General features: G+C 42.4%; 1 protein-coding gene across 3 annotated transcripts in view; it reads left to right on the forward strand.

Annotated features, from left to right (window-relative positions):
* The window catches only part of CTNND2 (catenin delta 2), a 1183216-nt gene that overhangs the window by 751907 nt on the left and 408818 nt on the right, over window positions 1-22491 (forward strand). For all 3 annotated transcript variants that reach the window (XM_054019141.1, XM_054019142.1, XM_054019143.1), the window contains one exon: window positions 417-611. In XM_054019141.1, coding sequence (XP_053875116.1) covers window positions 417-611 — 195 coding nt within the window. The remainder of the gene's footprint in view (window positions 1-416; window positions 612-22491) is intronic.

Consider the following 22491-nt stretch of genomic DNA (forward strand, 5'->3'; position numbering starts at 1 on the left):
TACCATGTGGACACAGCACGTGGGGCTAGTTCTGGCTTTCCTCCTCATATTTCTAATTTGGCAGTTGAGCCCTTCAATAGGGTTCCCCTGGATAAGGCAACTTGCCATGTTTGTTAGTCCCTGTGTGAGAAAATTATTTTTATTGGCCCTGTACAGTATTTATTTATCTCTGAAATATCTTCTGCCTTTTTAGGAAATCAGGTTTTGAAGCAAAAGCAGACAGTTGGGTGATGCCGATAAGATGATTAATTTGCATCACTGGTGCCATTTCATGTTATTTTTCTTTGCATTTTAAAAATTCTTTGTTTTGTTTTTGTTAAAAACAAGAGTTGTCTTCAAATATGCTTTTCGTCAATTTGGATCCTGTTTCATGGAGGATTTTCTCTCTTAAATTTCCTGTATAAATCTGTTTGCAGCTGGGTCTCGGGCATCTTACAGCAGCCAGCACAGCCACCTTGGCTCCGAATTAAGGGCGCTGCAGTCTCCAGAGCACCATATAGATCCTATTTACGAAGATAGAGTGTATCAGAAGCCCCCTATGAGGAGTCTCAGCCAGAGTCAGGGGGACCCTCTGCAACCAGCACATACAGGAACTTATCGCACTAGCACGGGTAGGTGGAAATAATTTGTAAAATTGTCTTTTATGGATGGTGTTTTACTTCAGTACTAAATCTCTAAATTTTATTGGTAATGCTAGAAAAGTTTATACTGTATTTGTAACTTGAAAAAATGCCTGATACAAATTGCAGAAGGCATTGTTGCAGATAAAAAAGGCAATCCCCTCTACTTCCTCCCCCTCCCCGCCCCCCCCCAAAATCTCAGGCAGAAAAATCTTAGCATTGGGACTATATGTTTTGTGGTTTTAGTATTTTTGTCTCTTGTGGTGATGTTTTCATCAAGCTTTTAAATCCCTTCTTTAAAGAAATCTGATTGTTTTCAGATAACTAATCAAATTGCTTTCTCCTGATAAAATTTTGTGTGAGTCTTAAAAAGGGCTGCAAGGCATCTTCCTCGTGAAAATAATGGGACATTTACATTTTTGGAACTGAAGCAAACCAGGACCAAATGCGTTCTCTGTCTTTCTTTCTCTCTTTCTCATATTATATATATGCAACATACTCATACATTGTAGACATACAGGTATGAATCATAAAGCTTCAGCATACCAGAAAAACAAAGCTGTCAATATCACTGATTCATCTGTAATGTAATAATGAATGATCATCCATGTTACAAGTTAGTGTACAAGTCCTATTTGCAGAGTGTCCTCTCAGCTATGTAAAATAGCTCTATATTTGGGAATCCACAAATAGATATCAAATCAGTAGAGGTACTTAATGCACTAAGGAATCAGAACGCACAAGCGTTAGAGCCAAAATAGTCTAAAACATGTAGAAATATTAATAACTTACATTAAGAATTGCAGTATTGAGCAAATTTCTGACATGTTTTTCTTTGTTGTATCAATCAGACACTGGAGATTTATGTCTCTTCCCAAATCAGAAGCTTCCATTTAGAATTGACAGAAGAAGTGAAGCAAAATTAAAAATATCTGCAAAACTGACTTTTTGCTTTAGAACAAGATGTCAGGCTTTTTTTTATTATGTTAGGACCCAATCCTGCATTTCTCGCTTATCCCATTGCGTGCATGGAAGTTTGGGATACGCAATGAGTATAGGATAAAGCCCTTAGAAGGGATTCAGAGAAATGTAAAACCCTTTGTTGCTTAATTTAAATTCTTGTAGTATCTGGTTATTACTGGAGAATGCCACTTAATTAATACTGTTAAATGCCAATGAAAGAAGCTAGCATTCATGTACAATATAACTTTTGCGTGGAATCATACTTATATCCAGACATAACAACTCTGGTATTAAAAGAATAATTGGGTTGTGAAGTGTAGCACAGGACTCCTGCCTCAGTTGCTGAGCAGGAGGGGAAATGACCAGTGAATGAGGCGGCTGTTTGATATTCATTTTTATTCTCATCATTCAGCATGTGGCCTCACACTTCATACACTGCACACTTTCCAAACCTTGCCTTAAATAATATTCTTTTTTAATTATGTATTGGTTTTCCAATAGCATTCATCACAGGACTATCTGATTGCCCCATACCCATTAATGGATTTATCTTCACAATACCTCTGTAAATATTATCCCAGTTTTACAACTGGAAAACTGAAACCTAGAAACTGATTACTTAATTTTCAGAAGTGTTGGCTCATGGAAGTTCAATGGAGCAGTGAGTGCTCAATGCCGGTGAAAATTTGGCCATAATCTGACCCAGGTTCACAGAAGTCTGTGGCAGAGGAAGAAATAGAACCGAGATCTAGGACCTGGAAACCCCTTAGGCCAGTGGTGGGCAACCTGTGGCCCGCAGACCACACGCGGCCTGTCAGGATAATCTGTTGGCAGGCCGTGAGACAGTTTGTTTACATTGACTGTCCACAGGTACGGCCTCCCGCAGCTCCCAGTGGCCACGCTTCACCATTGCCAGCCAATAGGAGCCACGGGAAGCAGCGCACGCCACAGAGACATGCTGGCCGCCACTTCCCGCAGCTCCCATTGGCCAGGAACGGCGAACTGCGGCCCCTGTGAGCTCTGGGGGGGCCGTGCCTGTGGACGGTCAATGTAAACAAAATGTTTCAGGCACATCAGTGGATTACCCTGATGGGCCATGTGCCGAAGGTTGCCAACCCCTGCCCCACACTCAGACCCTCCACACTTGGATTCTGCCTTGCTGAGCCTGTCTGCCCACACCTTGTGCACCTGGCATGGAGAGGCAGGGCCCTGGGGTATTTCTAGGGCAGGTCCAGTCCTTGTGCTATGTCAGGGTTGGGTGCAGCCTTACCGCTGAATCCATGTCCTGGGGGGAGGAGCTGCACACAGATCTCCCACCTTTGTGCAGCCAGTGGCCTGTGCTCCTCAGTGCCATGATGGAGCCTCCACATTTATTTGACAAATAACATTTGCGGAATTCTGCAGAATTTTAAAATATTGTGCACAGAATTTTAATTTTTTTGGCACAGAATACCCTCAGAAGTAACTATACAAAGAGAAAAATTACTGAGGCAGGAGATCTTGCCTTGTTTCATTCATGCATGCATGCATTTTGTGTGTTGCTTCAAGGAAGACTGGAGTCTTTCACAGCCCTGCCTTCTTCCAAATGTGTGTGTGTGTGTATATATATATATATATATATATATATACACACACACACACACACACACACACATACTGCACTTAGGTAACCCGTTGATTGTTAGATTATATAGTGATCCAGTGTGCATGATTAAATAACTTATTTTTGATACTTAATACATAGGAAAATTAAAACAGTCACAGTAAGGTGCATCTGCAATCTAGGGATTGTGCTGTGCCAAAGTTCAAATTTATTTAATCTACAGTTGAGGCAGTAGTACACAAACAAACAAACAACACCTCTGCAGCTCATTTGTGGAGTGTGTTGGATTAGTATTTACAAAACTGTTAGCTTACTCAGGTTAGTTGACAGTCAAGGAACTTGAGTTAAAACAGAAGCAAAAACTCAAGTCTTGACATCCTTGTTGTCCATAGCACAGGATCTACACATTGTTGTCTTTTACAGTGGGTTGTCAAAGCCATGCCTCCTCTGGTTTGTTGCACATTAGTTTTTTTTGCAGGTCCATCAGGCTGTATGTGAGCTTGCTGACAGATATTTTTTGCTTTGCACTTCTGTCCCATTTCTTGCCTTTTTTCTACAAAAGGGAACATATGGCTCACAGTGAGTGGTATAGAAACATAAATTTGATAAAATAACTAAAAATGTTAGTCTCTATAAAAATAGAGTAAAATATTAGAATTTTTTAGAAATAATCACAATTCAGGGTTCAGTGTTTCAAGATTAGAGTCATATTTTTATTGTTTAGAAAACTACAAACTTTCCAAAGAAAATTAGACATTTTCTTTTATGCAAATACTGAGTCTGGTTTTTCTCTCCCTTTCCCCTCGTTTTATACCATTGTGACTCCACTGACTTCAGAGAAATTGCTCCTGATTTACAGTGGGTGTGAGGGAAGAAATAGCCCCACTGAATAAAACACTTCATTGTAATCTCTGTGGCAGCATATACAGTTAACATCTTTTTTGTTTTACTTCTCCATTTAGATATAAAATCAGTAATGAACTTGAAATATTTTTTTCTCATAGAATAGGGTAGTTTATATCAGCAATGAAATTTAATCTAAAATGACAAAACAAAAATTAAAAAGGTTATTTTAAATTTGCTTTAAAACAGTGGTTCTCAAAGCTGGTCTGCCACTTGTTCAGGGAAAGCCCCTGGCAGGCTGGGCCGGTTTGTTTGTGGCGAGAAGTGGCGCGGTCCGAGGGATGTGCTGGCCGCTGCTTCCCGCCGCCCCCATTGGCCTGGAGCGGTGAACTGCGGCCAGTGGGAGCCGCGATCAGCCGAACCTGCGGATGCGGCCGGTAAACAAACCGTCCCGGCCCACCAGGCGTTTTCCCTGAACAAGCGGCGGACCAGCTTTGACAACCACTGCTTTAAAAAACATATTTTACATGCATTAGAATGTCTTTTTCAGCAATGTCTATGTTTTGAGTTTATCAGCTCTTGATCAAACTGCTGTCTGCTGTGTCATTTTTAGTGTGAAGACTAACAGCTTCAGACCACCAGAGCTTATTCATATTTAAATTTGCTGATAAAAATGTAATGAAAGCTATGCAAAATTCTACTTCTGAAATGTGACTCTGTAAAAATGGCATTGTCGAATTCCAATTTTATTGTGTTTCAGTGGTTTCCTTATTAAATATGATCAGTTTACAACTAAAAAGATTATTTTCTTCCAGCTCCGAGCTATGCAAACTAGGCTTGGTTTTGGGGAGTCAGGCTAAGGATTCCTTCTTTCTCATGCATCATCAGTTGTATAAAGTGTGACAGACCCAGAACAGTGGGGTACAGGAGTCTGTAGAGGGCAAATATACTGGTCACTGGATGAGTAGTTTTCTGTTCCCTGAGTGACCAGAGCAGGGGCTGCACTAGAGTAATCAGGAACCTCCTAGAACCAGTTAAGGCAGGCAGGCTAATTAGGACACCTGAAGCCAATTAAGAAGAAGCTCCTAGAATAAATTAAGGCAGGCTAATCAGGGCACCTGGGTTTTAAAAGGAACTCACTTCAGTTTGTGGTGTGAGTATGAGGAGCTGGGAGCAAGAGGTGCAAGGAGCTGAGAGTGTGCTGCTGGAGGACTGAGGAGCACAAGCGTTATCAGACACCAGGAGGAAGATCCTGTGGTGAGAATAAGGAAGGTGTTTGGTGGAGGCCATGGGGAAGTAGCCCAGGGAGTTGTAGCTGTCATGCAGCTGTTACAGGAGGCACTCTAGACAGCTGCAGTCCACAGGGCCCTGGGCTGGAACCCGGAGTAGAGGGTGGACCCGGGTTCCTCCCAAACCTCCCAATTGACCTGGACTGTGGGTTCTTCCAGAGGGGAAGGTCTCTGGGCTGTTCCCCAACCCACATGGTGAATCTCTGAGGCAAGAAAATCCGCCAACAAGTGCAGGACCCACCAAGATAGAGGAGGAACTTTGTCTCAAAAGATTCTGCAGGCCAATTTATATCCAGTGCAGAGCAATAGTGTCTTCACTGAGGTGGTATAAGTACATCTAATCAACATGCAATTGGAACTTATAAAACAATCTTATTTGTGATGTGTGAGCCAGATAAGAATACAACTCACTCATATCTGTATGGACTTTGAGGTGCTAACAAGTCAAATATTTTAAAGGGTGGGATGTGGAATAGTTTTTTTTCACTTCAGCAATTGGATATGACTGTGAATTATCCACAGGGAACACCTCCTTTGAGTAAGAAGGTGCATTTTTTACATAGTCACTCTTCAGAACAGTACTTGTACATTACTGAGAAACTCACTGTTATATGTTATTTCCTTATAATAAACGTTATCAGCTGAAAAGAGAATCTCAGCTTCCAAATATATTCTTCCAAATTTCTTTTGCTGGTGTTCCAAATTATCACTTAATGCAAAACAGAAAAGAAATCCTTTTTTGTTTAACTACAGTTTGGGGAATGTTAATTTCAAAAAATCTTTTTCTGTTTTGTATGATTTCTGTGTTCTTCACTGGTCAAAGAGCAGCCATACAGTCCTAAAGTGCAATAGATATGTTCTAAATATCAAGCATTGCTTCTTGCTGTTTTGGATTGTATCATTCTGTTTTTGCTTTGGCATGAATTAATGTGTTCTGCAATGGCATACTGTGATGCAACAGCTGCAGTTTAATTGAGGACCACGGTGGTAAATCACACGCCATGGAGTTATGGATATAGGACCTAACATATTCAGGGAAATAGAAATAAGGAGGTTATCCATACCTCCACATCTCTGTTAGTCCACTAACGTTGTGATAATAGAACTGTTCTGCTGACTGAGACATCCAGGCTTATAACCTTAGAAAAGGAGGGAAATTCAGAAGAAACAAATAAGGATTTAAATATCTTTCATACTAAATAAAGTAAATATGCGATAGTATAGTGAACTGAATAGTGAATAATGAAATCACCCCAAATTGATAGGAATTCATATTCTCAGTTTAACTGGCAGCTCCTTTTTTATTTCATTATTTTATTTAGGTTTTCTTTTTGTATAGCTTTAAATCCCTATTGCTTATTTTTACAAAATTACACATTTATCCTGGAAATAACATTTGATTCTGATCTCACAGTGGTTTTGACAAATGTAACCCCAAGTATTTGGATGGAGGAATCCTGATTAACATCTGAGTAAGTGAGCTCAGAATCAGGTCTTATGTGCCAAATTCTGCCCTTAGATACATGAGGTTAACACCTACTGATGGCAATTGAAGTGGTATATGCAGGTTAGTCTTAAAAATCATTTGTCAAAAGTAATATTAAGGTTCGTAAGAGCATCGTCTCCTCTTTCCGCTATATGGAGGGGAGAGAATGTTACTTGCACAAATCGCTGTTCAGGGGCCAATAAAGAACAAATCCATCCTCCAGTACCAATCCTGAGTAGCCCCTCCACATGCAGATTACTTCTCATCCAATTCCACTGAAAGGGGATCTCCTCAGAGAAAGGATGTAGATTTACCCCTAAGTATATAAGGTTATGAAGGAAGGGGAAGCAGAGAGAGGCTTCATTTCCCTATTGAAAGATACCCTTTGGTGTGAGCATCGTGTGGTTGTGGCTGCAGGTATTTGGGGTTGGGGGAATGAACAAGCAGGGAACAGAGCCAAGATACAGAGACTCTACACAGAATCTTTGTAAACCCTTTGTAGCTCATTAGCAGTACCTGTTTTAGTGGGGAGGGCTTTGTGTCCTAAAACATGAAGGTGTCCTAACATCCATGGGGAAAATCCCAAACACCTTAGGGCATCCCAGATTTCACAGGATAGTGTCCTATTTATATCCCCTATATATTTATATCCCCTACTTTCTTCCTCTGTCCCCCAAAAGATGAGTCTTCAGGAAGTTTATGATTTTGGTATCTCTGAAATTTCGATTTAAATTATTCCTTTGGTTCTTTTGTTTTGTTTGTTTTTGTTTTCTATAGGACAGCATGATGTAGGCCATACACTGAAATACATTCAAGTATCTTGATATTTTGTTACAAATCGAGGTGTAAGAAGTTTGATTATAAAAATCACAATAATACCCTGGAAACTCAGTGAAATTCCTTGTAAATCACAGCAGCCATAGTTTGTGGAGACAGTGCCTACACTGTGACCGAGAATGTCTGTGGATCTGTTATCTATTTACTGCATCTGTTTAGTCACAGACACTGGGTTTGATCCTGCTTCTATTAGACTTCTGTCATGCAGGACCAGGTCCACTCTCTTTTATTTACTTGAGCACTGTTCAAAACCGCAAAAATGTAAAGATGTTCTTCAGGATATAAAAAGTGATTTGAATGCTAGTATGTTTGTGCCTCTGTACTGTTAAAGAAAACACAATACTGTGCTCAACTAAGCTATCCAACAGTGACATTAAGAGAATTCACACTCTTGTTAAATGTTCATTATTGCAGTAATATTATTCTTAAAACTACTTCATTGAGAAATTACGAGGCCATTCCACTTTTGAACAAAGGGTCATCTTAACTATGTTAAAATTATTATTGAGAACTTCTGGAAATATCTTTTTTCTATAGGATACCATATTTCAATGATCTGCATGTAGAACTCCCATTGAGATCAGTTGGATTTTCACACACACAATGTATATGTCATCTTCTATGAAGGGTTTGTCCGCGTTGTCCTCCCTGACATCCTTCCCAGCAGCCAGCAATCCATGTGTGCCCACAGCTCCCATTGATATATCAGTGTTGTACATACCACATGATCAAGTCCTGGAGTGCAAATATTATAATTAACTTAACTAGTACAATAGTTCTCGATTACCAGAAAACAAACAAAAAAACCCTCTAATTTATAATGATCAACTATATGCCATTAAAATATAATTCTAAAGTAATTCCATCTAATAATATATGGATTGTATTGTAACAAAATTGCAATATTATTCATTCATTCATTTATTTATTTATTTATTTATTGAGAGCATAGCGCTTGGCAGTGTACAAAGCCAATTGGGAAGAGTTCACAGTTTAAAGGAAAAGGAACAATTCCTACACATAGTGCCTTCAGTGATCAGAAGGTGGCTTTAGTACAAAGCAATGCAGGATTGTTGCTGTGTTCAGTTTTTCTGGGATATTTTTGGTTAATAAACGAGACAGTGCTTTTTGCTGATTAATGTTGGACAGATGGGAGGAATTGTATTTTTAATGGAGGGATTTGAAAAGAGTGAGGGTCAAGTTAGTGTGAAAGGGTTGGAAGTTTGGTTGTAATATGCATCTCTCAGTCACATTACCCCAGCAGATTTCCTTTGGTATAGGAAAGCATAACTTTTTATAATGATTATAGTTATTATGTTTGTGACATAGGATTTGCATGATTTTGTTAACTTAAAGGGTCACATTTAAAATGTTTCTCCTGGCCTGACAGTTTGACGTATTTCCTATATAAGGTGAGAGTCACCCTATGCAAAGGACTAGCTCAAGGCAAATGCACCACTTAACTCCCCTCATAAGGACTAAAGTAGGGTTACCATTCGTCCGGGTTTCCCTGGACATGTCCGGCTTTTTCAGCGTTAAATGGCCGTCCAGGGGGGATTTCTAATCAAGTAGAAATGTCCGGGATTTCCCCCTTCCCCTCATGCGGAGTGCGGCGCGGCTGATTGGACGCCTGGCCTGATTGAAAGCCGCTTGCAGCCACTAGGGCCTCTAGCAGCCAGAGTCCCTCCCGCTCCCTCCTCCCCCACAGAGCAGCGCGGCTGTGTTTGATTCCATGTGGAGCCTGCATTTCTCCCTCTGCAGGGTGAGTGGGGAGAGCAGGGCAGGCGGCGGGGTGTGTGTGTGTGTAGAGGCTGCAGGGGCAGGGCAGGCAGAGGGCGCAGAGCGAGTGGGGAGCAGGGGGCACAGAGGCTGCAGGGGCGGGGCAGGCAGAGGGCGCAGAGGCTGCAGGGCAAGTGGGGAGCAGGAGGCTGCAGGGGTGGGGGGGCACAGAGGCTGCAGGGGCAGGGCAGGCAGGGGGTGCAGAGGCTGCAGGGCGAGGAGGAGCAGAGCAGGCAGGGGGTGCAGGGGCTGCAGGGTGAGTGGGAAGCAGGGGGCACAGAGGCTGCAGGGCAAGTGGGGAGCAGGGGGGCACAGAGGCTGCAGGGGTGGGGCAGGCAGGGGGTGCAGAGGCTGCAGGGCGAGGAGGAGCAGAGCAGGCAGGGGGTGCAGGGGCTGCAGGGTGAGTGGGAAGCAGGGGGCACAGAGGCTGCAGGGGCGGGGGGGCGCAGAGGCTGCAGGGGCAGGCAGAGGGCGCAGAGGCTGCAGGGCGAGTGGGGAGCAGGGGGCACAGAGGCTGCAGGGGCGGGGGGGGCGCAGAGGCTGCAGGGCGAGTGGGGAGCAGGGGGCACAGAGGCTGCAGGGCGAGTGGGGAGCAGGGGGGCACAGAGGCTGCAGGGGCAGGGGAGGCAGGGGGTGCAGAGGCTGCAGGGCGAGGAGGAGCAGGGCAGGCAGGGGGTGCAGGGGCTGCAGGGCGAGTGGGGAGCAGGGGGCACAGAGGCTGCAGGGGCGGGGGGGGCGCAGAGGCTGCAGGGTGAGGAGGAGCAGGGCAGGCAAGGGCATAGGGGCTGCGGGGCAAGTGGGGAGCAGGGAAGCACTTAGCAACCCCCAACCAAGATCAGGGAGGGAGGAGGGGGAATGCGGGGTGCTCAGAGGAGGGGGCAGAGTTGGGGCAGGGACTTTGGGGAAGGGGTTGGAATGGGGGTGGGGAAGGGGCGGGGCTGGGGGCGGGGTCCTGTGGAGTGTCCTCTTTTTTTAAATGTTTGAATATGGTAACCCTAACTAAAGTAGTACATAGGGCTTGTGTTGCACCATTGCTCAAGGGTCAGTTTCCACCCATAATGGGAAACTGGTTGAACTGGTTAAATCTTTCAACTTCATTGTGTAATGAGCTTTGCATTTCATTTCTTTGTCTCTCTGTTTAAATACTTGCATAACTTAAGAATTAGTGAACTAAAGAGCATTTTCTATAAAATTGGAGGATGAGAGCAGTACAGTGGGAACTGAGCAAAGGTCTTGAAAGAGGGCTTTTTACCAGCCAGTCAGAATCACCAGCTGTTTATCCCATTTGGACACAGAGTATAAAGCACCCAGGGTTTGGAGCTGAGAAGCACTGCTGAACCACAACATTCTGGAAACAGCTGATTCTAGGAATGCAAGATGCAGGCATTTGAGAAGCTGAAGAACTGGAAGATTTAAGATACAATCAGACTTTGAAGAGGAATAAGGAAACTCTTAAGTATTTACAAAATGGAAATTTACAAACTGTGTCCTGATTAGGCTTTAGATAGCAAAGAAAGTTGATCATTTCCTCAGTCTGGAATCCCATAAGTGTACTCGACAGTGGGAGTTTGATATCTGCAGCATTACCAGATGCATCCCTAGAAAAACTACCTTGATCTAAAATTCAGAATTTTTACTTACTTTTTTCCTTTTATACAAATTCAACTTTAAGATGCATCATTGCATGTGAATATTTGCTTTTATTCACAAAGTGCATATGTGCTACCAGAATTCCTAAGCCTAATAGAAATAGGTAACAAATTAGTGTAAATTACAAGTTGACATAAGCTAGTAGCATACGTGAACCCATAATAAAAACAATTACTGTTAAAGAAATGTCAATTCTAAAATGGTGGCTAAGTAGGTTATTCCATTTGCTGAGGCTCAAGATATGTGGTTCCTCCTCCACATTTTTCTGCTGGAATTGTTGAACTAAAGGAACATTTTTTTAACTATCTTGAGCAAGGATATAACAACTCTAAAAGGGGTGGTTGAGACACTGTATAACAATTTGACAAGTCTACAGACTAAAATGAAACAGCTTAGGCAAAAGGAGCCTTGAATAGTGACCGGATCCAGACAGCTCTGTAAACAACAGGGTGACTGAGAAACCTAAAAAACAGTATTTTTCCTGACTGAGAAGGAATATATGAAGAGCTTCAGTTTCTGAAGAAAACATGGATACCTGCTGGAATTGATGTCAGAAATATCTAAAAATGTCCTTTCTTCGAAAGTGGAGGTAAAAGAGCACATCACTGCAGAGAAAGCCTCAGTAGTTTAGCCTGCAAAGATTATTGCCACCTCCATTGGAAGCAGGATTTATTGGACGTAAAAAAAAAAAATTCAAATTTTGCTTGTGAAATTCCTTTTGATTCTAGAAATTAGTTTTTTTTTTCCTTGTGTATGAAACATTGTAGAATAACATTAATGGTAAGGAAATGACTGTAAGTGCATGGTACTGCACAAGTGAGAAACAGACAGTACTTCAGTATCAGGGAATTTGAACCAATTTATGACCTTTATTTTGTCTTACATTTTGTAGCTGCCAGTGATGTAGACCAGCGATGAATTGACACTCATACCATATTTGGAGCTCTACTGAATGTGCCCAGTGGAACAATTACTGTAGTTGAAAATCAGCTACCCCTGGTCTAGGAGAGGGGATTGGAAAATTTGTAAAGCTGTGATAATCCAGGCTATATAGAACATAAACAGATGTTACTGTTCAGGGCAGAGGAACTGCCTCTAACCATATAAGAGAAGTGTCTGATAACAGAAGAGCCCCACAGTAAGAATTTTATAGCATCTTTGCCAATAATGTGCCAGACCACTAGCCAACAAGTAGACATGGTAGCCCAGGTAGAGCCAATGCCAACTGATACATATATACATTAACCACAAAAAATTGAGGGGGGGCAGGAACCCTGTAAATTGGAAATCAGGATTAAACCAACTAATTCTGAGCTCAGCCTTGTGAAAATACTTGGGACTCACTACAAACAAGATGTAGGCTCCTTAGAAAAAAGGCTAAGCAAATTGATTAAATTGTGTGGGATCCCCTGTACCAGAGAGTAACTGAAATTCTAAGTTAACTGGTTTTCTTGATGATAAACCAGTTGATCATTTAGAGTCTGTCATACATTTTAGCTTAAATAAGATTTTGCTTTTAAAAGCTCAGTGGAACTCATCTAGACATCTAGGATGTATTTCCCTAGGGTTTTTTATGAGAAGATCATGCAAGACAGTATCAAAAACCTTACTAGAGTCAAGATATACCACATATACTGCTTTCCCTGATCCCCAAGGCTTGTTACTCTATCAAAGAAAGCTAGAAGGTTGGTCTGACATGGCTTGTTCTTGACAAATCTATGCTGGCTGTTACTTATTACCTTCTAGGTGTTTGCAAATTGATTGCTTAATTATTTGCTCCATTATCTTTCCAGGTACTGAAGTTAAGCTGACACATCTGTAATTCCCCAAGTTATCCTTATTTCCCTTTTTATAGATTGGCATTATATTTACCCTTTTCCAGTCCTCTGGAATCTCTCCCATCTTCCATAACTTTTCAAAGATAATTGCTAATGGCTCAGATATCTCCTCAGTCAGCTTCTTGAGTATTCTAAGATGCATTTTATCAGGCCTTGGTGATTTGAAGACATCTAATTTGTCTAAGTAATTTCTAACTTGTTCTTTCCCTATTTTAGCCACTGATCCTACCTCATTTTCACTAGCATTCACTACATTAGATGACCAATCACCATCAGCCTTTTTGGTGAAAAACTAAACAAAAATGTCATTTATCACTTCTTCCATTTCCACATTTTCTGTTGGTTCCTCCCCCGCCCCATTGAATAATGGGCCTACCCTGTCCTTGGTCGTCGTCTTGCTTCTAATGTATTTGTAAAATGGTTTCTTGTTACCTTTTATGTCTCTAGCTGGTTTAATCTCGTTTTGTGTGTTGGCCTTTCTAATTTTGTCCCTACATACTTGTGTTATTTGTTTATATTCATCCTTTGTAATTTGACCTAGTTTCCACTTTTTGTAGGACTCCCTTTTTTTTTTTTTTTTTTTTTTTTTTCCTCTTGAAGATCTCCTGGTTAAGCCAGGATGGTCTCTTGCCATTCTTCCCATCTTTCCTATGCAGTGGGATAGGAAAGATAGTTTCTCTTGTGCCCTTAATAATGTCTCTTTATCAAACTGCTAACTGTCTTCAGTTGGTTTATCCCTTAGACTTGCTTCCCATGGGATCTTACCTACCAACTCCCTGAGTTTGCTAAAGTCTGCCTTCTTGAAATCAATTGTCTTTATTTTGCTGTTCTCCCTCCTACATTCTTTAGAATCATGAATCTACCATTTCATGATAACTTTCACCCAAGGTACCTTCCACTTTCAAATTTTCAACCAGTTCCTCCCTAATCAAATCTAGAACAGCCTCTCCCCTAGTAGATTTCTCTGCCTTCTCAAATAAAAATTGTCTCCCATGTTATGCTTATAAGAAGCACACAGGATCTTTTTCAGGGAAAAAGGCAATACAGCGTATTTGTGAGAATACAGCAGTTAGCATATGCTTTCCAGTTACACACTCATACACTCTCTCTCTCACACACACACACACACACACACACACACACACACACACACACGCACACACAGCATGCACACAGTCCTGCCAGTTGATGTTTATAGTTACCAGTCCAGAGTCTGGATCAATCTAGTGGCCAGCAGATTGGTCGCAGAGGGGAGCCGGGCTCTGTTGGTCACGATGCGATGCTCTTGGAGTTGTGGCAAGATGAACCCAAAGTCCCATGGCCAAGCACCCTGTTCTTATAGTCTTTTTTTTTTTCTCTGAAGTCTATGGATTTTGCTGTGTCAGTTTGTGACCGGTTACTCCTTAATTGGTGTTATCTTTTGATGTAAATATTCCAAAACAGCTCTGAGAGGGTCATCCTATCCTGGTTTCGATTTAATCAATTGTCTCGTCTTTAGGGGTGCCAGCTTCCACCTCAGGATCTTCATTCTGCCCTTCCTTAATTGTGGGTGCACGTTGATAGTTCTCTGGTGTCATTAAGTCTCTTCACTCCTTGTTCCTTGACAATCTGGCTATAACAATGGCCTTCACACCTTATCTTTTCCTGATGCATGCATTCCTCATTCATACAAACAGTCTTTTACAGAGATCTTCAAAGGTATACAGCAGTTTTTATTTTGAGCAAGAAAGGCATTGTAAATTAAACCTTGCTAAATCTTGTAATCAAAACAGTTCACGTTGTGGCCCTTCAACATTCCTCTAATCTCCTTAACATAGACACATTACAAGATCCTTTCTCTTACTTACTAAACCTTAAAACAAAGAAAGGTATATTTAACTAGAGTTCCTAATTTATAATACATATAGGAAACCATAGTAGACACTATAACTTATCCTAAAACAAAAGGGGACCATAATCAGTCATAAAGATTGTTCTGGTCTGTCCCTGCCTTAACTTCAGTACAGACACTGGCAGTCTGTCAGATGCGTTTCTACCAATGTGCCAGAGGGTCATTCCTTTCTGCTATTCAAAAAGGCTGGCTGGCAGGTTGATCAAATCATACATTAATTCTGATAGTACAAATATAAAATCCTGCTCCTACACCCATACTGTACAGTCCAAGAATTTATTGGATAATCTGTGCCTTGCTGTGTTGTTTTCCCAACAGATGTCTGAGTAGTTGAAGTCCCCCATCACCACCAAGTCTTGTAGTTTGGATGATATTTTTAGTTGTTTAAAAAAAAAAAAAAAGCCTCATCCAACTCTTCTTCCTGGTTAAGTGGTCTGTAGTAGACCCCTACCATAACATAACCCTTGTTTTCAACCCCTTTTCTCCTTACCCAGAGATTTTCAACAAGTCTGTCTCCTATTTCCATCTCAACCTCAGTCCAAGTGCATACAGTTTCTATATGAGGCAACACCTCCTCCCTTTTTTCCCTGCTGGTCCTTCCTGAGCAAGCAACCTTCTATACCAATATTCCAGTCATGCATATCATCAGTCTGTGATGCCAACTATATCATAGTTGTGTTAATTAACTAGCATTTCAAGTTCTTCCTGCTTCTTCCCATATTTCTTGCATTAGTGTACAAACATCTAAGATACTGATCTGATTCCCCCATGTTCTCTTGTCTTTCTCCCTTATCCCTACTATAACAGCCCATGCTTCCCCCAGATTCCAACCCATCTCCCAGGTCTCCATGTTTTTAACTTACCTGCAGGCTTTTGTCACCTGCAGGTGACAAACCTAGTTTAACCTGCACGTTGAACCAAGTTTAAAGCCTTCCTCACTAGGTTAGCCACTCTATATCTACATATATATGGGGATATACCTATCTCCTAAAACTGGAAGGGACCCTGAAAGGTCATAGACTCCAGCCCCCTGCCTTCACTAGCAGGACCAAGTACTGATTTTGCCCTAGATCCCTAAGTGGCCCCCTCAAGGATTGAACTCACAACCTTGGGTTTAGCAGGCCAATGCTCAAACCACTGAGCTATCCCTCCCCCGTTCCCTGATAGGTTGACCCCGTCTCTGCTTAGTAGTCCTTCTTCCCGGAACTGCATCTCATGGTCAAGGAAGCCGAAGCCCTTCTTGCAACATCATCCTCGCAGCCAGGCATTCACCTCCAGGATGCATCTGTCTCTGCCTGGACCCTGTCCTTGACCAGAAGGATTGAAGAGAACACCACCTGTGCTCCCAACATCTTCACCCTTACTGCCAGAGCCCTGTAGTCACTTCTGATCTGCTGAGGGTCATACCTCGCAGTATCATTAGTGCCCACATGGATGAGGAGAATGGGGTACTAGTCAGAAGGCCGGATGATCCTTGACACTCTCTGTAACATCTCAGATATGGGCCCCTGGCATGCAGCACAGCTCCTAGGATGCCATGTCAGGCTGACATATGGGCCCTTAGAAGAGAGTCGCCGACCACCACTACCCTAAGTTTCCTCCTGGGAATGGTGGCTGTGATCCTCCCAGCCTTGGGGGTACTTGGCTTCTCCTCCTCCACCTTTTGGGGGTGATTCCTCATTGCTTGTTGCCCGGGCAGCATAATAGTTCTTAATCACTATAGTGGGTGGGTTGGGAGTAGGGGTTGATCATTGCCTGCTTCCAGAAGTAACCAGCAACCAGCGTCCTCCCTGTGTCAAGCAATATCCTCCTCCCCTGGTGGTGTGACTGCAGTCTTCTCTAGCTGGATAGCTTCCTAAGCCTTAAATGTCTCTATGTGAATACTCTCAATTAATTCCTCATGAGCACGGATGCTCATCAGCCCAGCCACCACCTCCTGTACCAGCCACCACCTCCTGTAGTTCTCCCACCCGCTTCCTAAAAGATTCCACCAGCAGACATCTTTCACACTGGATAGTCCCCCCAGCCTGTCTTTCTGTGAGTGGGAAATGCAGGATACAGTCTGCAAATCTACACCAGAATCTATGTAGAGCAGGGGTGGGCAAACTTTTTGGCCCGAGGGGAAATTGCATGCAGGGCCATGAATGTAGGGCTTCTGGGAGCGGCGCGGGCCCCATGGCGCCACGGGGTGGCAATCCCGCGGGCCAGCTCCGAAGCCCTAACAGTGTAGAGGCATCCATGGTCTCGTTGTCTGTCTGGATCCAGGTGCAGGTGGAAGAGACAGGAGCAGTGCTGACACTGGCAATGCAGCCCTTCCTAACCATAGCAATTATATTACAACTCCCTCCTACAAATTCCCTCTCAAACACCCCTGTTTGCTAGTGCCTCTTGGTTGCCTAGCCTCTGACAGTTAAGGCCTTCTCTCCTAGGTCAGTCCTACCCCCTCATTAATCACACAGGGGGAGGGTGATCACAAGGCTGCTTGCAGCTGATTAAAGTTGATCAAGGATGATCCAGGGAACAAAGGCTCAAACAGTTCCCAAACACACAATCCCAACTGATCCTATAAATTTAAATAACTACAGTAGGTGCTACTTCAAAGCAATTACCTGTTCATTTAGAGCAGTGGTTTTCAACCTGTGGTCTGTAGACCTCTGGGGGTCCAGAGACTATGTCTAAGATTTCAGAAGGGGTCTGCACCTCCATTCAACATTTTTTAGGGGGACACAAATGAAAAAAGTTTGAAAACCACTGGTTTATAGAAAAAGTAACTCTTCAAATGGCATATGATGGTTATATATGTGATGTTACATTTTCATGTAGTTTTGTTAACCTAACATGATGTAGGTTTTATTTATTTATCTTCTGATGTATTTAACGGTTCAGTTCTCTTAGGCATAAGTTATACAGAGAACATTTTCTGTGCAATTTGAAGGTGAATAAAACAGCAGAAACTAAGAAGAAAAATGGAGAGAACTGTTCAGCCAAACACTCAGAATAACCAGATTAGTATCCCTTTCATTTGAATACAGAGGGTATAAAGCATCCAGTTATTGAGGCTGTGGAAGAGCTGCAGGATTCAGGAACTGGAGAAGTTTATGATTGCAAAGATCAGGAACTGGAAGATTCAAGACACAGACAAAATGGTACTGTAAAGGGAACACAGAGGAGATAATTAAGAAACTGAAAATTGGAACAGCCTGGGCTATATTGTGTCCTGATTTAGCTTCAGGGAATTATGAGTTGATCCTTTTCTGAAACTCAAAGACTGGATATCTGCACAAGACATGGAGTGTACGAAGACAATCTATCTTAATCTGGAACTCGGCAATTTTAATTTATTATTGTACTTTTTTCTCTTTTTTTAGTTAAGATTTACGTTAAATGAGAGAATTTTTGTAGGACATTTGTTTTTAATACAGAATATGTGTGTTGTACCAGAAAATCCTAAACACACCATGGGAGAGAGCGCTTACAAATCAGCAGATTACAGCATCATTTGTTTCTTTTCTTTTCTATAAATTGAATTAAAGCTGATTTTTCATTTATTCCTCTAAAATTCTCTTTTTCTATCTGGAAAAGTTCTTACTTTTTTGAGACAGCATCAATGGAATGTAGTTCACCTGTAAACAAATATATTACCACATTCATTTTGAAAGATTTACAGGATGCTAGATTTGACTATTCATATTTACTAGTCAAGTGTTCCTGTCAAACCCCAAGCTTCATGATAGCATTTCAAGCAATTTTTTTTTTTAACATTAGTACAATTGCCAAAAATCTGTTGCTTGCACTATAGCTTCTAATTGGCAGTTTTGGAGGAAATGGAATACACATTCCCTAAAAGGTGATGAATGCAGTTTACTAATAAGAAGCAGAGTATATAGTTTGAATATTGTGCTGAATATTATGCAGAAACAATTTCTGATTTGCTACTTGTTGTTCCTTAAATACCACCACAATGACTGACCTGTATTGTTACAGCATCATTTTATGACCTCATAAAAGCATAATGGAAATAACTTCTGTTTAAAGAATATCACATTGTAGGACATATTTTTTAAAGGGACCTCTATTTGGCACACAGAAATTTGTGTGTGTAAATTGAATTTGTACCTACACTGATCTGCAGGTAGACACAGTCAAGGCTTCTTTACATATGCAAAGTGTTAAAAACAATGCATTTAGAAAAAGGAAACTGCAAAACATTACATGCAACTATACAACAGGCATTGTGAAAAGGACAAAGCAGCAAGAAAACATTTGTTCAATAAGAATATGAGATGGATTATATGATTTGTGAAGCAAAATGTTGCAAGATAATATCCCTAATTTATACAATAATATGGACCAAGTAAGTCAATGCATTCAAAAGAATGCAGCAGCGGAATCTGTATACATTTACTCTTAGCTTTGGGGGCCTGATCAGACATACCTTACTCTTTCCAAATTCTCTTTGAATGTTGTTGAATTCACAATGACTCTGGTTTCCATCTGTGGGAATTTTGACTAAACAAAATGCTCAGGTATGAGGCCTTAGGATCCTTTCATAAGATATACCTGAATTTTCATTCTAATATAAGTGTCACTGCACCAGTTTGGTGTTGTGGGAAGGACAGAGGAAGAGATGTAAGGTGCTTTTCTTTTCCTCTGATCCATATACCCAGCTTCAGGAAGTGTTCCACTCCCCCTCCCCAGGCCCCACTAGCGATTAAGACCCAAGATGAAATAATAATGAGATCTTCATTACAATTTCTTGATTGCCCTGCTTAGACACAGTTAATACTTTGTAGGTGATGAAAATTGCAGCTCAAGATTGAGACTCTCACCTTTAGACATCATCTCTACTAGGGTTACCATATTTCAGCAAGAAAAAAAGAGGACGGGAGGAGCCCCGCCCTAGCCCCGCCCCTGCCCCTCCCACTTCCCGCCCCCCCAGAACCCCCAACCCTCCCCCCGTTCCTTGTCCCCTGACTACCCCCTCCTGGGACCCCTGCCCCTAACTGCCCCCCAGGACTCCACTCCCTACCTAAGCCTCCCTGCCTCTTGTCCCCTGACTGCCCCAACCCTTATCCACACCCCCACCCCCAGACAGACCCCTGGGACTCCCACGCCCCATCCAACCACTCCCCACCCCCTGACAGCCCCCCCCCCAGAACTCCCAACCCATCTAAACCCCTCTGCTCCCTGTCCCCTGACTGCTCCGATCCATCTCCCCACCCCTGCCACCTGACAGCCCCCCCCAGAACTCCCAAACACTCCCCCCCTGCTCCTTGTCCCCTGACTGCCCCCTCCTGGGACCCCTGCTCCTAACTGCCCTCCAGAACCCCACCCCTAAGCCTCCCTGTTCTTGTCCCCTAACTGCCCCCTCCTAAGACCCCCCCCAACTGCCCCCCAGGACCCTACCCCCTACCTGTACCCTGACTGCCCAAAACTTTCTCCACTCCCCCCAAAAAGCCCCCCCCCCCGTTTCTTGACTGCCACCTCCAGAACCTCCCTGCCCCCTGACCTCCTTACCCTGCTGCTCAGAACAGGGTGTTGGGCTCTGTGCAGCCGAGCCGAACACGTGGCTGAGCTCCCCAGCACAACAAAACCGGGTCCCTGGCCCTGCACAACAAAACCCGGTCCCTGGCCCTGCACAACAAAACCCGGTCTGGCCCTGCACAGTGCTGCCGGACTGGGCTGCAAGGGAGCTGCCGGCTCAGAATGCAGGGCGGATCCGGCTCCTCTACAGCTGCTCCTGAGTCCAGCCCGGGACTTCCCTGCAGCCCTCCCAGCCGCTTGCTCTGCTCTGCCAGGGGGAAATCCCGGACATTGTGAGTGCTTTACAAATTCCCCCCGGACGCTATTTTTAGCACAAAAAGGAGGACATGTCCGGGTAAATCCGGACGAATGGTAACCCTATCTCTACATCTCAGTTAAGCAGCTCCTGTTGAAAATAACAGATAGGTATTTAGAAGATTCAGATGTGCCTTATAGGTCCAGATTATCTGTTACACTCAGTTTCTACTGAGTACAGCTTAAAGCAAGTACTATGCCCTAGCACTAGTGGAAGTTAGAGCCCCTAAGGACTGGCCACTAGCTAGGGTTATCCGGAACACCTCAGACATCAGTCACGCCTCCCTATCAAACCTGTCCCTGCACCAGAGTGTTGCAGGGAGGGAAGTGCAGGAGCTGACTACTCTGGGGGATTACATTGCACCAGAAGATTCTCTCCAGCTGTGGAGTTACAGCCAGTCTGAATAGTGCAAATGGAGCAGAATGGGCCAGAGCATCTAACAAATAATGTTTACCTGGTGCCGTCACCCACCTAACTCCAGTGTAAGCCTTGGAAAATTTGGCCTGTACTTAAAGTGCATGAGCGTATGCACGCTCACACACACACACACACACAAACACACACATATAAAAATATAAAGAAGCAAGATAGGCCACAAATGACAGATTTAATCTGAACTTTCTGGATCTTTATATTTCCTATTTTTTGTGACGATAGAAGACTTTTGGAAGTGACCCTGTAACTCTGTCTACATTGGAAAATGAACTATTGCTCACAAAATTACCTGACTTTAGTTTTGAGCAGCTCTGGGACAATTTGTGGTTCCAAGCAGACCTCTTTGTTTTCAGATGAGCTTGACATTGTTTTGGGGGGTTCATTCATATCCAAAAGCCAAAGCAAAATTCAGGGGGTGTACGAACCCACGTGATTTAAAATCAAAGAAAAGAATTGCACAAACATCCCCAAACTGAAGCGTCTGTGTTTCAAACACATCTACTTAGGCCCACCTTGAACATGTGCCTACTATTCCTTACTGGTTCACTGGAGACCTACCATAGTTTAAAAGAAAGCAGATCTTAACAGGAATTTCTTTAAAGATATGTTTTATCTAGTCAACTATTGGTCTTATTCTTTCATATTCTAACTACCACGAGTCTGTGAACATTATAATAAAATTCAAAAGGAAATAATAGCTTGTTAAGATGACATAATTATGAAAATGAATCAGAATGAGTCAAAAAGCATGTAGGTGTTAAAAGTGTGACAACTAGCTTCAATTCATACAGTTGCCTTATTGATAGCAACACAAAAGAGAAAATAAGATGGAAACAAAATAAGTATCAAATATTTTTTTAACATTTTATTGAACTGTGTTGCAAGAAAAAATAATGAAATACATGGGAGAGTGTGGCAATGAAAGGCAATGAAAGACTGCCTATGTGGCAATGAAAGGCCTCCTTTTTAGCAAAGTTATTACTTAGAGCTTTTTGCAACACTCCAGATTTCAATGAGAGATCAAAAGTTAACAGCATTCCCCATGTCATAATTCCAACTCCTAAATATCGAGATCTTAATGCAGTTCATCGCTCTATTTCTTTAATTTCTACTTGTTATTTTTACTACTTTTTCCTAACTTCTGCTTTTTTGACTAATTTTCTTTTTTCATGTGACACTACATTTTCTTTCTCAGTTAATTTTACTTATTCCCTGCTATTAAAACGCTGCCACCTTTTCTGTATCTTGTTAATGTAATACTGCTGAGCCCAGGAATTTTGGTTTGGTTTGTGAATAGAGTTTTCAGTATTCAGATACAGTTATTGCATTACAATTGATCTCTCTTTGAAACAGAAGTTTATTCTTAATATATATGTGTTATTCATTAAGGAAATATACAACATGAGATAAAAGACAAT

The sequence above is a fragment of the Malaclemys terrapin genome, chromosome 2 (assembly GCF_027887155.1).
Source record: "Malaclemys terrapin pileata isolate rMalTer1 chromosome 2, rMalTer1.hap1, whole genome shotgun sequence".
Classification (NCBI taxonomy): domain Eukaryota; kingdom Metazoa; phylum Chordata; order Testudines; family Emydidae; genus Malaclemys; species Malaclemys terrapin.